The sequence below is a fragment of the Hibiscus syriacus genome, unplaced genomic scaffold, assembly GCF_006381635.1.
Source record: "Hibiscus syriacus cultivar Baekdansim isolate YM2019G1 unplaced genomic scaffold, ASM638163v2 tig00110332_pilon, whole genome shotgun sequence".
NCBI classification, from domain to species: domain Eukaryota; kingdom Viridiplantae; phylum Streptophyta; class Magnoliopsida; order Malvales; family Malvaceae; genus Hibiscus; species Hibiscus syriacus.
In genome coordinates this window covers 6,627,249-6,641,245 of record NW_024062688.1, presented here as the reverse complement: position 1 = coordinate 6,641,245, position 13,997 = coordinate 6,627,249, and the positions used below count along the sequence as shown (strand labels likewise).

Below are 13,997 nucleotides of genomic sequence, written 5' to 3'. Positions count from 1 at the left end.
TGACTTCTTTTTTCAAACAACATCTAGCAAGTATATTATTATTTTTGCCATTTCCCCCTTTTTTCAGCAATCAAGGTTTTCAACTGTCTAGGACATAAAACAGATTATCATGAAGTATAAGCTTCCATTCCAGCTCTCAAAAAGTTGCTTAAGGATCGAAGAACTTGACTTATTTTGAAGAAGAAAGTCGTTGACTCCTTGCTTTGTCAGCCTTTTCCATGTAATCTTGGTGTGACTGATGCTTTGCTCCTACAAGGAAAATCAATCATTTGTTTGATCAGTTTAAGTGATCAATGTATTAACAAAGAATCTCTAAGAAAATGAAAAAGTAACCGCAAATATCCACAAGCAGCTAGAGTATTAAACACTTAGAATGCAACATGACATCTTGGAAGTTGGGTAAATTTGTTATCCTCGCATAACTTTCCTACGATTGTCAATCAAAAACATTTCAATAGGACCCCCTTGATGAGGTTAATATCCAGAACCCGGTTAGCATTGCTGTTGACACAAGATTTTAGATGATGAGCTCTTCCCTACACAGAAAAACCAATGCTAATTGCTAAATGAATAAAACATTTGGGCTTCTGCTGTTAAAACCATGTCAAACAAAAAAGCTAAGGAAACAATGCTTGTGACTCTGTTATCCTCAAAAGTCTAAAGTTCTATTATTTTAAACACACTTTTTTTTTACAGTTCTCCTAAACTATACATTATTTGTATGCTGAGCCAAAAATCAAATAATCTCTTAAGAAAAAAAAGAAAGAAATCTATTTCCTCCACAAGTCATGGCAACCTAAAAGTTTTTACCTTCAGAAAACACTTAACCTAGGGCATATATGATCCCTAGCTGAAAAAAGCAATTTTAAGGTTTGCTATAACGGGATGGAGAGAAAAAAATAAGCCAAACTCTTTGAATAAAATTCGCCTTGACTGCCTGCTAAATTTCTCAATTTTCTTATGATGACAACATCCTAGGAAAGGACAACTTATAAACCAGCATCCACAGCCATCAAGACAAGCTTATTGTTATTTTGAAATGAGTTTCTTGATCCATGTCCACATAAACTGGGACATTATTTTTATGTTCAATAAAAAACATTGAATTTTAAAACCTGTAAAAGAACCATTGCAATCATAAATATGATTGATAGTCTGTTGCTAACAGAAATGAGTTAAAAAATGTAAGAATTTAGCTTTAATACGGTTCTTCAACAACCCTAACTTTTGATGCAATTACATTTTTGTCCCATTTTCTTTTCATTAGCATATTTTCCAAACACGAGCTGTGTATAAAAATAAACTCTGGTAAACAACATCAAACAAATGCCCTCCAATTTGACTGATCCCTTAATACCATGTTTGAGAACATAAATTTGAAGATTTGATTTGGATTCCAATTTACTATATCAACAGTGAGAATGAAATGCATACACTATATATAAATTAGTTAAGATTGAATAGAACTATACATATACATCTGAAAAGCACATATGATTTTATATTCACAAATATCTGTATGAATTTTAAACCTACTACGAAATAGACATCCAAAATACCATGAATTTGAAAACAAAATGAATGCTACATTTATGTGTTCTATCACATTACTTGCACAACGTATGAGATCCCAGTTTCCATAGGCTACAAAAAGATTCTTTAGCATCAGAGAAATTTTAGAACCATTTCCAAAAAGAAGAAAAAAAGCAGATTCATTTACTCAAATCATGCAGGAAATTTAACCCATCAATAATTTCATAATCAACTGCTAACTTTTATGTAAACCCGATACAGGAATTGGGGGGGGGGAAGCAAACAAGAAAAAGAAACCAATGATGCTATATATAAACTTTGCTTTCGTGTATCAAGTCTACAGTAACCATAAAACCGTCTCAAGGTTGCAAATATATATAGTTCAATGTTTCATTCAAAACCCAAAAAGTGAAAGCAAAGCTGAAAGAAAAATAATTAAGGGGAGATAAAAATGCACCTCGATTCATGAGAAACCAAGGGGCACCAAAAACGAAGGCGATGATGGCGATGCCAGCCATAACGTGCTTCTTTTCACCGCTGTATATGTAGTGCTCCATTCTCGCCCGGAATCCTCCTCCTAAGTTGGCGGCGGTGTTTGCGGTTTTTGCTTCGTTTCCCATTTCGCCCCTAAACCAAGCAATTAACTACTTGGGTTAGCTGTTCTCGTTTATGCTTACTTTGATTTCTCTTTAGGTCTCTGCTTCGGTGTTTGCAGATCTTAATAAGGCTTTGCCGCTGCTTAGGTAATTCTCTAGGAGTGTTTGGTTGTTATGTCGGGATACCTTATTCTACTCTAACCTTATCCTGGACAAGTTTTATTTTGTATTCAGAATTTCTAACTCACATGCCTGTTCATAGTATAGTTATTTTTATATGGTGGAGTTTTTCCTCTTTATTTTTTCCTCTCTATGTACAAGTGTTTATTTAAATATTCGTTAATAGATATTGTGATAGATTAAAATTATTTATGAAAAATAAATTATCGAATAAAAATACTGTATGCATATGATTATCGAATAAAAATATTTTTATTTTATATTCTATTAAAATATAATTATAATCAAAATCAATATATTCATATGACTACGATCATAATAACTCATACACATAAATTTTTAAAAGATCACATTTAAATAAGAAAATTGTGAGAAAATTACTCAACAATTTATTGAAAAGAAAAATGAAAGTTAAAAGTAACCATTATACAAAAACCTAAGAATTTGAATAAGTTTTCTTTTAACGGACTCGTATGTTCTCTTTCTACCTCTTTAGATGAAATTGGAGCATGGACAATACAAAGGGACGTCCCTACGCTTGGACATGAGAGGCATTTCCCCATGACCCCAATTAATAGGTAGATTACATATTTAATATCTCAACTATAATTTTTATTTTATTTTAAGTCTTTGAGTTGTTTAAAAAATAATCATTGCGACTTATTAAATTTCATAATGATTCAACATCAAAATCTCAAGTGAAATCACTTTATGACATTTTTTCGATTAACGAGTGACAAATATTGCTCATTTGTCGAATGATCTCTGTGTATACCATATATGTACCATCAATTTAAAGCCTCCGAAAAAAGAATCTCAAATACCTAATGCTCCTCAAAAAGTCATAATCACTAACATGATATTTGACAAACTTACATGATCTACCAAAACCAAATATATTGTCAGTTAATGAAATACACTTAGGCTAATAACCTACGAGTTACTATTATGACTTTATGTCTAACACCAACACTAGGAATCATTGTAAAACCTCTCGACCAAGATCGAGAGAAGGGATGAAACCATCTCCTTTTCATTCATATCTTACCTATTTCCTTGTGGAGATAAAAAAAAAACTTCGACATCAACCAACGGTCGTCTAACCACTGATTATGACTCTTAATCCAAATAAAAAAGGTTAAATCATCTATAGTTGCGATTAACCATTTGTTCCCATCAACAAGTTTTGTTCACCTACTTCTTTGATTTCATTTTAGTCTACGATATATTAAAAAAAGCACTAAATATATATATAGGGTTAAGATTTACTTACACAATGTAAAATTCTTTAATTTTACACAAATTTATAATCGTAGGATGATTGAAAATAGATAGATGACATTGACTCTTTATTTTTTTCAGTAAATATCTTCACATTTCCTACTTTTTAATCTCAGTCATATGTTTTCACTTATTTAATGGTCTTAAATTTGTGTAAAATTAAAAGAGTTTTACATTATGTAACAGAATCCTATCACACACACACACATATATGTGGTTAGGATCCACTTACACCAAATTTTTACACCACTTTAAGATCATTGGATGAGGGGAAATCAAAGACTGAGATTAATATATGTTGCATGTATACGTGTGTCAGTTCAATCAGTTGCTAGTTTGAATAAACAATATAAATGGTCATTAATATTTAAATAAAATTTTCTTTTCACCACTTATATTTTAAAAGTAAAAAAATGATTATTAATATTATCGATTTAGAATAAATTGCACTCTTAGCTGCAATTGGAGTAACGGAATATTGATTTAGTATGTTTGTCCGACTTTTTTAACATTATTTGATCACGTGAGATTATTTTAGCCTACTCTGACCATTTTTTTGCCTTTTTTGAATTAAGAAAGATGAAAACATAAGGAAAGCCTTGCATCAATGATCAAACGCAGTTGGACTTATCAATATTAAGTAAACTTAATAGTACTATAGTCACCGGAGTCAGCAAGCTTAGTTAAGGCGTTTGTTTGGGCATTATTCCGACGAGGAGTCCATTGAATATTTGTTACCCAAGCTTTCCGACGGAGGTTGGTAATGGTTCGAACAAGAGAGAGGGAGCTAGACATAACATCTGTTACTTCTAGGAGGTGAGTGAACTGCCTCGAGAGAATCAGTTTGGATCGAGAGAACTTCAAAGCCTTTCTCCCAATAAACCTGAAGGCTGATATAGATCGCCCCTTGAAGGGGTCGCGTGACATCAATCTTTTTGTTGAAATCAAGCATCCAGGATCCCTCATAGTCTCGGAACACTCCTGCAATCGTTCCCAGACCTGATTGATTGGAAACTGCGCCATCTACGTTCAAGCATATCCAGCCTTGATCCAGACCATTCCAGTGAGCATGGGCAGTAGTAGGAACACTTTCAGAGACGGGAAAAACATTTCTTTCAGTATAGAAACGAGCCCAGGTTATGCTCATGTTACAAACAACATTAGTCTGGGGGAGATATTAGAAAAAACCTTATTATTACGATTCTTCCAAATTTGCCAGAGGGTCGAGACAAAAAAAAAATATGCCAATTTAAGCTCCATTGCGTTACTGTTGTGTGAGAATATAGGTTAACCGAGAGCCAATCCTGCAGATTCAAATGCAAGAAGCCATCAGCCATGGACTGAGGAATCATAATGGTCCAAACAACACGGGTAGATATGCAATCACGCAACACATGGATAATGGTTTCCTGGCGATCATGACAAATCGGACAGCAGGGAAGATGGCCAATGGATCTTCGAAATCTCCCATGGTTGGTCATAAGTTTCTATTTGTAAAACAGCCATAGGAATAGCCTCATTTGTGGGGAACGCCGAGAGACCATTTTTTTTCTCTTTAATTCACCATTTTTTTTCTAAGCTTATCTTTCCCAAATTCTTAAACATTTTCACTTTTTTTCATCTCTTTACCCTCTCCACCTTTGTTCATTGCCACTTAAACGTTGCCTCTCTCCGTCCGTGCCATCCCCACAACACAAAAATTTTTGTAGAAACGATTGGGCTCTATAGGCTGGACTTCTAATTGTAAGATTTGAACTTACATCCAAACTAAAATGAAATAAAACCGACAAAATCGAGCATTTACAAAGTTTCAAAAGAAGAAACGGTTCTCTGAAGAAAAAAAGGAGCGGTTTGGTCTTAAATACCAAATCCGATATATAGAGGTGACGTTTTGGTGGCCATGAATAGAGGCGCAAAGGGTTGTCGTTGGACTTTTGATCGGAGGAGATGGAGAAGACGAAGAGAACATGAGTTGGTGAAATCGGTCAACATGGGTTTACGTTAATAAATGATGTCAAAAGAGACACACTAACATGTCATATCCGTGATTTATTACGTACAGTTAACAGAATGATGATCAATTTATTATAAATTAATAATATTTATGATTAAATAATTACTTTTTAAAACATTAATTAAAAGAGATTTACTCAAACATCTTTTTATATTTTTACTTTAGAATTACTCCCACGTAGAAAAAAGATAATTATTTGTCGTAATCTCATAAACTGCAGATATGTTTAAGTTATCAACTATAAATAGTTTTATACAAAAATCTTTTTATCAAATCAGAAAGCATATACTCTTCAACAATTACAAAATATACGTGTAAATTTAATTTTGTTATTTACAATATTCTTTCTATTTTTATATTCTAATCTCTCTATTTTCATTTTTATTTATTCAATTTGACCTTTCAAATATAACTCTTTTATAATTTCTTTCATTTAATTCCTATGTACCGTATCAATACTTTTTACTCAAAATTCATTTTTTCAGAAAAATAACATTACAAATATATCATATAAGTTTAGTCTATTTGTTAAATAACTTTATAAAATTTATTTATATGTATGACAAAATATGATATATATATATATATATATGATTAAAAAAATTATTTTAATTAAAAACAATTGATACCATAACATTTTAAATATAATTTAAACATAATTTCAAATAATTATATTTAATTCAACTTAAATTTTATAATCTCGATTCAGTGCGGGATAAAATTCAAATGAAATTTGAATGACAATATTGATATATTTAATCATTTGCTTAATCCTTTGTAAAAATGAAATATTAGTTGGCTATATTCTTAGCTATATGCTCTTAGAATCCCAACTCAACCAAACCTATAAAACAAATAAAATAATTTATTCATAAAATAATAATTTAATGTCCGTCGTCTGCCAGAGAATTTGATAATCCTCAAGTCTGTTGTTCATAATCTAAGATGAGAACTTAGCAGCTGGAATCATTGACAATTTGAAGGATTTCATCAGTCCTTAAGTTTCATATGTGCCAATTTCATCAAAAATCTTTTCCATGGCTGGGGAAAGTATCAAATTTTCAGAAGAACATATGCAGAGAATTGAATTCGATTTTTATGGAAGAATAAGAAGAAGAAGTAAAGTTCCACAAAGGCCCAAAAACAAACCTTTAAAACCCAATAAACAGACATCAAAACGTATAACCTAGCAGGCAACAAAGCAGAAAATCACATTTCTTTCCCCCAGAGGAGAAAAAGAAAAGATGGGCGTTTCGGCAGGCATAGGGGTGTTGGTGCCATTCCCATTTTACTACATGTTATGGACATACCCACAGTCATGGGTGAACCTTTGTGGGAAAGGAAGAGACCCATCAAAGGTAATGGCTCTTGTTTCCCATTTCATGAAGCTCATTCAGTTCATTTCTCTCTTCTCAGTTTCCTCCCTCTCTTGGCCTCTCCCTCTCTACTTTTGTCCCCTCTTTGCCTTCGGTCAGTTCCTCAACTTCAGGTCCGTCACCTAATCTCTCTCTGTTTATGTATCATTGGGTGTTTTCTATTATTGTTATCAATGGGTTCTGGAATTTGCAATATGATTTTCCAAGTCCAAGGAGCAAATAGCTGAAGGTGAGGTGCTTAAAGAAATCATACAAACACATAAGTTTAAATAAATAGATTCTAAAGCTTGTTAATTATTTGTTTTACTCGATAATTTTCGATTAACCATATGTTAAGGGTGCTAGTTTTACTCAATTGGATGGCTAGTGTTCCCGAATTCGAAAATGTACGGTGAAGGTTTCTCTAGGTGGAAAGCCCTAAGTTATTGCATGCTTGTTTTTCTATATATGATGGGGCTTCTAGTGTCTTACTATGTTTTCCTATAGGATTAAGATTTTGATTTCTTTTGTACTGGCAAATGATTGTGGATGTATATAATATTGTTGATCTGACTATTTGATCATCCAGAACTCTCTTATCTTGAAATCTGGGGGGAGAAAGTTTATTGAACTGTCACTTTAGATGTCGAGGCATCGCTGTAAGAGTTGTTTGCCTTCTATTATTATGGTGCCTGATTTGCTTCTTTGGATAAACATCTTAAACATGATCCTTAAGATGCAGGGAGTAGTGACAATTTGATTGACCCGGGTGGGATGTAGAGCACTGGTTATTTGATGTCCAAAATCCAAACTATTATTCTTAGCATGGAAGCAAAACTAGTTTATATTGTTTGTCACTTTGTATTTCTCTGTATATCATATTGTTCTGGAATGTCAATTGTGTGGGTATATTGGCTTCATTTGGAATGAGTTGGATTGATTTGGTGCTATGTTGCTTCGAGTGTAGAAGAAGTGAACTTGAATTCTGTTTTATAGGGTGTACCAGTTGCTTGGTGAATCGGGAACTTACTAGCGTACGCTTTGGAAAGAATATTCCATGGGTGACGGAATTCCCTTTCGGGTATATTAAAGATCCCCAATATGTTGGGAGCAGCATGAGTCTTGTTGCATGCCTGTCTTGGGTACCCTTACAATACATTCTCCTCTGGTCACTAGGATATCTATTTATGATCCACATCGAATCGACTGAAAATCTGGCTACACGTGCAAAACCGTTATCCTAATTGCACCAGGTTCATGGAGACAATTAGCTAATGACAGACATTCTGTTGTGATTCTGAATAAGCTCACCCTTTTGGAAATGAATCATGTTTATCAAGATACTGTAGGCTAAATGTAAATGCTGGTGAGCTTCTTTGACTGTATTTGTTTTCTGATTAACTATATTTGTAAGACTCAGCAACTGCACCAGAATAAGATCAAAGGCATCGCTGAAACATGAACTGGCACGACTTTTTCCTTTCACAGTTGTTAATCTGTTTGCATTTTCATAATCCATAAAATGTAAACTCTACAACTTTGCTTGTTTTTGAATCCTTTGATGGTTTGATATCAATAGACCAGTACACAGGGACGGAGTATGATTTTATATCAGGGTGTAAACTTTTCAGAATTTATGTTAAAATTCTAAGATTTTAGAGATGATAATAGATCACTAATATAAAATACAAAAATACCTAAAAATATATTAAAAAAATTGAAATTTTTTGTCATCAAATTATAAATACTTTAAATTTTGTCACTAATGTTTCCGATCGAATTGACAAGTTACAACAGAAAGCATTCAAGCAGATGTCAGATTGGATCCATTTTTCCAAAACCGCAAGGTCCATAATCTCATCCCTTGAGAAAAGAACCTACTAAATGGATCTTACCTATACAGATCAACCTTATACTTAGATCAAGGCTTCATCACCACTCACAAGCATAAAACTAGCAGGCACATCAGGATAAGAATAAGAGGCTGATGATAACAACTATTTCTTAAACTCCGAGAAAATGAAGACAGTGAATAATTTGTTATTAAAGGTCAAAAACTGCATAAATTATCACTTCACAATCTGATATTAACAAAAGAAAACCTGTGATTTAGCTGGCACTGCATGTACGAAAGTAAAGAAAATGTCAATACACGTATCAAAGAGATGACATGACCCCTTCCAAATAAATCTTCATCAAATGGTGGCTCTTTTTACTTATTTATCAGACTGTATACCAATTCTTTATGGATAGATGTGTCTACAGGCAAGTTGCGGAAAACATACAAGGCCTATGCAATGTATAGACAATCCAGGAAAAGTGGAGAAGAAGATGCAGATAGATGGAAAGGAAAGTGAGGGGAGGGATGCAGAGATGAGGGCATTTAAAGCAAAACAACATGAGAAGTAATCTCGTTCAGGACAATATGATATATACGAATACAGGGACCTTGAGACAAGAACCGAAACATTCTCACATTAAACTGAATCAAAAGGTATTATTTTAGCCTTTAGGTTTATGCAACAACAAAAGCAGCTCATAGATAATGGCATAAATATTGTGCTAATACATAGCTAAAACTGTTTAAATAAAGATTATATTCCATCATTCACTTAATTTGCTCTCACAAGATATGTTCACATAAACGCATCATTAGTAGCTGTATAAACTATAGAAGCTGTGGTGCAGTGAAAGAAGAATGAATATAATAAGCATACGAAAATATTAAAAAATTACGAAAATTGTTGCCAGAAGAGTATATTGAAGTGTTAGTATGAGGCACACTCATACTGACAACAAAAGGTTATCCAATTTTGTCCCCCTATTACTTCTCATTATCAATGAGAATTCTCAACACCAAAACCATACAACACACCTTCCAGAGTACCACTAAAGAAGTTGTCCTTGAGTTTCCTAAATGTACAAGCTGTGAGCAAACTATCCGAACCCGCTTGATGACAAATCCCGACTCTTTCAACTTCCAACAACTCTGCGAGCTTGTTCAATCCACCATGCAGGCTATTACAAAACTTCATCAAATGCTTGATATCATAGAGCGTGGGAAAGTAAATATTGATCAATTTAAAGAACCCGGCTTGTGTATCTGGTAAATTCTGGCAAGTCAACACCTTAAGCAGGTAACTGAAATCGTAACCGCTCTGGAAAGTAATCCAATGCACGCTATCATTCAAAACAATCCCTGAAGATATTAAAAGCTCACCAAATCTCATCGCATCAATACCCTTCTCATTGTTCTTCTTGAAATCAATCCCACTTTGCCTCGAAAGCTCAATAGAATCACGAGCAAAGACATCCTCATCGACATTAAACTCGCAAAAATGAAACTGCCAAATGCAATATTTATCAGTTCCACAAGTAGGCAAGTTCCCTTTTTCGTCTGAAAAGGTAAGACCCAATTGAATCAACTTCAACGTATCAACATTGTTTTTCAAAGTTTGGTAGTGATAGTCATAGCAGCTCTTGAAATTGCCCACAGGACGTAATACAACGCCCGGAAACTCGGTGTCCATGACAATGTACGGGTAATCATCGACGATTTCACGAATCAAAGCGAAATCTTCCTCGAGGTTATCGTTCCACACCTCATGGATTTGTATTAAATCGCTCTCTCTCACACTCTCTCTCTCTCTCTCTCTCTCTCTCTCTCTCTCTCAACACGGTTTTGGATTGGGAATGGGTGGAGGGCCTAAAACAGGGATTGAATTTCCCCCCCCTTTATTCTTAAGATGGGGTGGTTGGGTTATGGTTTAAAGGTATCTTCTGTTCGTTTGTTTGTTTCCTGGGATAAAGAGGGTGGGTTTCAGTTATGAGATGAATCGATTGTTTATCAATTCGACATTTTTACAGATCATCTAAACGGAGAGAGAGGGAGGTGGCTTGTAAGCTTTGCCTTTGGTCACCGCACCTCCTCTCCTCTCCTCTCCTCTCCTCATCAACAGAAAGAGAGAGAGAATCTCTCATTTTAATTGCAGATTTTTTAATTATAGGCGATTATGCCCCCTCGCTTTGCACCACATATCTGTTGGGATCCGATTCTTACCGACTTTTTTTAATCTTTATCCCTCGTATAATTAGTCAAACGTTGTTGGATTCTTTTATCCAAATAGAAAATAATTTCAGTGATCAAAAATACCTTATAATATACGATTTTAATTAATTTTTTTTGGATTTGTCAAAATGACCAACTAAATTGCAATGCGATCGATAATTCGCAACGCGATCTCCGGTATCGCAAATCAGTTTCCAGATTCGCAACGCGATTCTGACTATCGCATTGCGATTTTCCAAATTTGCGTTGCGATTTTCCTAATTCGCAATGCGAATACGTAAATCGCAACGCGAATTTGAAAAATCGCAATGCGAATATGTAAATCGCAATGCGAATACGTAAATCGCAATGCGAATCTGACTATCGCAATGCGATTTACATAGCGCCATTCGTATCCAACGCGTATTTTTTTTTCAAATTCCAAACACGAATATATTAATATATCAGAACACTGAACCGTCCACAGTATATCCCGTAATCGCAACTCATAACCTAAAACCCTAAATCACAACTCAGTCTCATCTCCATCTCTCACTCTCTAAGGCGACATCCGTCCCCATCTCCGACGATATCAGTCTCCATCTCCGGCGAAATCATTCACGGTCAGAAATGGAAAATCAACCAAATCAACCACCGAGGGTTAGTTTTTTTAATTATTTTTATTTTGAAATTTTTGCATTATTATTAGGTTTTTCATATTGAAATTGATGATAAGTTTATTGGTGTTTTCAATAATAGATTAACCATTTCACTTAGATTGCTTATTATATTCATTCGATTGCTGCCAATACTGCTAAACTGTTTAGTCTTTAACCCTGTGAAGTTAGTATTTGTCTTTGTTTTGTCTTTTGGTTGAAGTAATGCAATCCATTTAAGTTTCTTTCAATTTTAGTATTTGAAACCGAGAATGACTATCGCAATGCGATTCTGTCGTTGCGATTTTCATTTCGCGTTGCGATTCTTGCGTTGCGATAGTCAAATTCGCGTTGCGATAGTCATTTTCGTGTTGCGATTTTCATTTTCGTGTTGCGATTTAAAGTTTCAGAAACTATTCTTCTTCTACAAATTGAAACTTGAATGAATTACATTACTTCAACCAAAAAACAAATACTAAATTCACAGTGTTGCAAATTTAAGTTTGAAGAATAAACTACTACTCTTTATGTTTATTGTTCATATCTTCACAGTGTAGTTTTTGGTATATCTAAATTGGTATGTTTATTGTTTTTACAGAACTTTTATTCGGCTCAATTGACCTTAAGAAATAAAGTAAGCCTGGCCAAAACAATTGCGTCGAAGCTTTCACCTGCACAAAGAAAAATATTTGAGGATACTTGCTTCGGGCCATGGCTGAAAGTACAATATCCGGGTGGAGATGCTATGTTGACCCATCTGTTTCTTCAAACCATGACTAGCGATCTACCAGAGACTATACAACGTCGTGATGAAGATATATGGTTTGATTTTCCACCGGCGTATACGTGTTTTGGGCGGGAGGAGTTTTGCTTAATCACCAGTTTACGCTTCGGACACGATGATGTAGATCGGTACACTAGACATATTACCCGCCTATCATGGTTTTCCTGGGTTTTTCCTGAGCTGTCAACGGAGAAGTCAAATTTACACGTGTACGACTTGACGAGATTATTGAATAAGAAAGATGGTTTTACTCGGATGAATGACGTCGATGTTGTCCGAGTATGCCTTCTAATACTTTTGCAAGCCGACTTTTTAGGCAGAGAGGCCCGACAACCTATTCCTAATGATCTAATTAAATTGGTAGAGGACCTAAATGCATGGAACTTGTTTCCGTGGGGTTCGTATCTATGGAGAGCTACATGGAATAAGTTGTCGTCTGCCTTTAATGATCGGAAAAGTTTGCGTGGCGATGGTTCCAAATACACTTTGTCAGGCTTTATTTGGGCCTTTAAGGTAATAATTTTTATATAATGTTTCCAAAATTATAATTAATTCTTTAACAATTACTAATGTTTGTTATTATATTATTTGTAGATTTGGATATTTGAGGCCTTTCCCGCCATGCAGACATATGTATTAAAAACTTCTAATGATATTCCTAGGGCTATTTCCTGGAAGAGGAAACAGTCCTTGCAGCAATGGGAAGATTTACTACCGTATACTACAATAAATAATGTAAGTTAACACAAATACTACCATATGTTTATAAACAAGTTATTACTAGTATACGTTTAACTTTGTTTGAGGTTTTATATTGTTAGGAGGCCAACACTCTATTACAGAGGCTGACACCCATGGAAGCTGAGCTTGCCACTGATTGGTGGCAAGCTAGTAAGCTTTTTTTTATGGCACGGATGATGAGCAGTCACCACTTCGAGAGCCATCACCTCACCCAGAGCCATCACCTGATCGACCCGAATATAAACCTTCACAACGAGAGTCATCACCTATTCTGTCACATCATCGAGCCTCTTCTCCACCATCACCTCATGATAGGCGACCGGCAAAGATGCCACGATGTTTATCTCCCTGTTCTCCACCTCCACCTCCACGGGATGAGTTAGGGGAGTTACGTAATGAGATCAATGCCTTGCGTGAGGAGGTAGGTACTTTACGCGATGGCAATGATGCATGGCGTGTTAAGGTGTCTACTTTACGTGGTGAGGTAGTAGCTCTACGTGAGATTGTAGCATCGTTGCAGAACGAGGTTCATACTCTACGCAACGAGATAAGTTTAATATTTTTCATATTTAACTTGATGATAAATTTACTCGTAATTTCACTTAGATTGCTTAGTAAATTCATTCGGTTGCTGCCAATACTGTTTAACTGTTTATTCTTTAACACTGTGAAGTTAGTATTTGTTTTTGGTTGTCTTTTGGTTGAAGTAATGCAATCCATTCAAGTTTCAATTTGCAGAAGAAGAATAGTTTATTATCGTAATTCGAAAATGACTATCGCAACGCGAAAATGACTATCGCAACGAGAGA

The 13,997-nt window shown here is 34.8% G+C and overlaps 2 protein-coding genes and 1 pseudogene across 2 annotated transcripts; 1 reads left to right on the top strand and 2 right to left on the bottom strand.

Moving 5' to 3' along the window:
* Nucleotides 1-22: 22 nt before the first annotated feature.
* LOC120119193 lies at nucleotides 23-2,285 on the bottom strand. Its single transcript, XM_039139056.1, has 2 exons — nucleotides 1,991-2,285; nucleotides 23-249 (listed from the first exon to the last, which is right to left on the bottom strand). The coding sequence occupies exons 1-2, from the start codon at nucleotides 2,151-2,153 to the stop codon at nucleotides 170-172; spliced, it is 243 nt and encodes an 80-aa protein (XP_038994987.1). The 5' UTR covers nucleotides 2,154-2,285; the 3' UTR covers nucleotides 23-169.
* A 4,510-nt stretch (nucleotides 2,286-6,795) lies between these two features.
* LOC120119168 lies at nucleotides 6,796-8,390 on the top strand (annotated as a pseudogene).
* Nucleotides 8,391-9,715: 1,325 nt separating this feature from the next.
* LOC120120037 (probable CCR4-associated factor 1 homolog 6) lies at nucleotides 9,716-10,912 on the bottom strand. The gene is made up of 2 exons (XM_039139792.1): nucleotides 10,870-10,912; nucleotides 9,716-10,629 (listed from the first exon to the last, which is right to left on the bottom strand). The coding sequence occupies exons 1-2, from the start codon at nucleotides 10,910-10,912 to the stop codon at nucleotides 9,797-9,799; spliced, it is 876 nt and encodes a 291-aa protein (XP_038995723.1). The 3' UTR covers nucleotides 9,716-9,796.
* Between the last annotated feature and the right edge of the window lie 3,085 nt (nucleotides 10,913-13,997).

What these genes read in the sequence shown, in the direction of transcription:
- LOC120119193 (XM_039139056.1), bottom strand. Translation starts at nt 2,153, where the DNA reads ATGGGAAACGAAGCAAAAACCGCAAACACCGCCGCCAACTTAGGAGGA. An exon ending in TTGGTTTCTCATGAATCGAG is followed by an intron (nt 250 to 1,990) that starts GTGCATTTTTAT and finishes TTTTCCTTGTAG; the next exon opens with GAGCAAAGCATCAGTCACAC.
- LOC120120037 (XM_039139792.1), bottom strand. Translation starts at nt 10,912, where the DNA reads ATGAGGAGAGGAGAGGAGAGGAGAGGAGGTGCGGTGACCAAAG. An exon ending in AGGAGGTGCGGTGACCAAAG is followed by an intron (nt 10,630 to 10,869) that starts GCAAAGCTTACA and finishes AACCGTGTTGAG; the next exon opens with AGAGAGAGAGAGAGAGAGAG.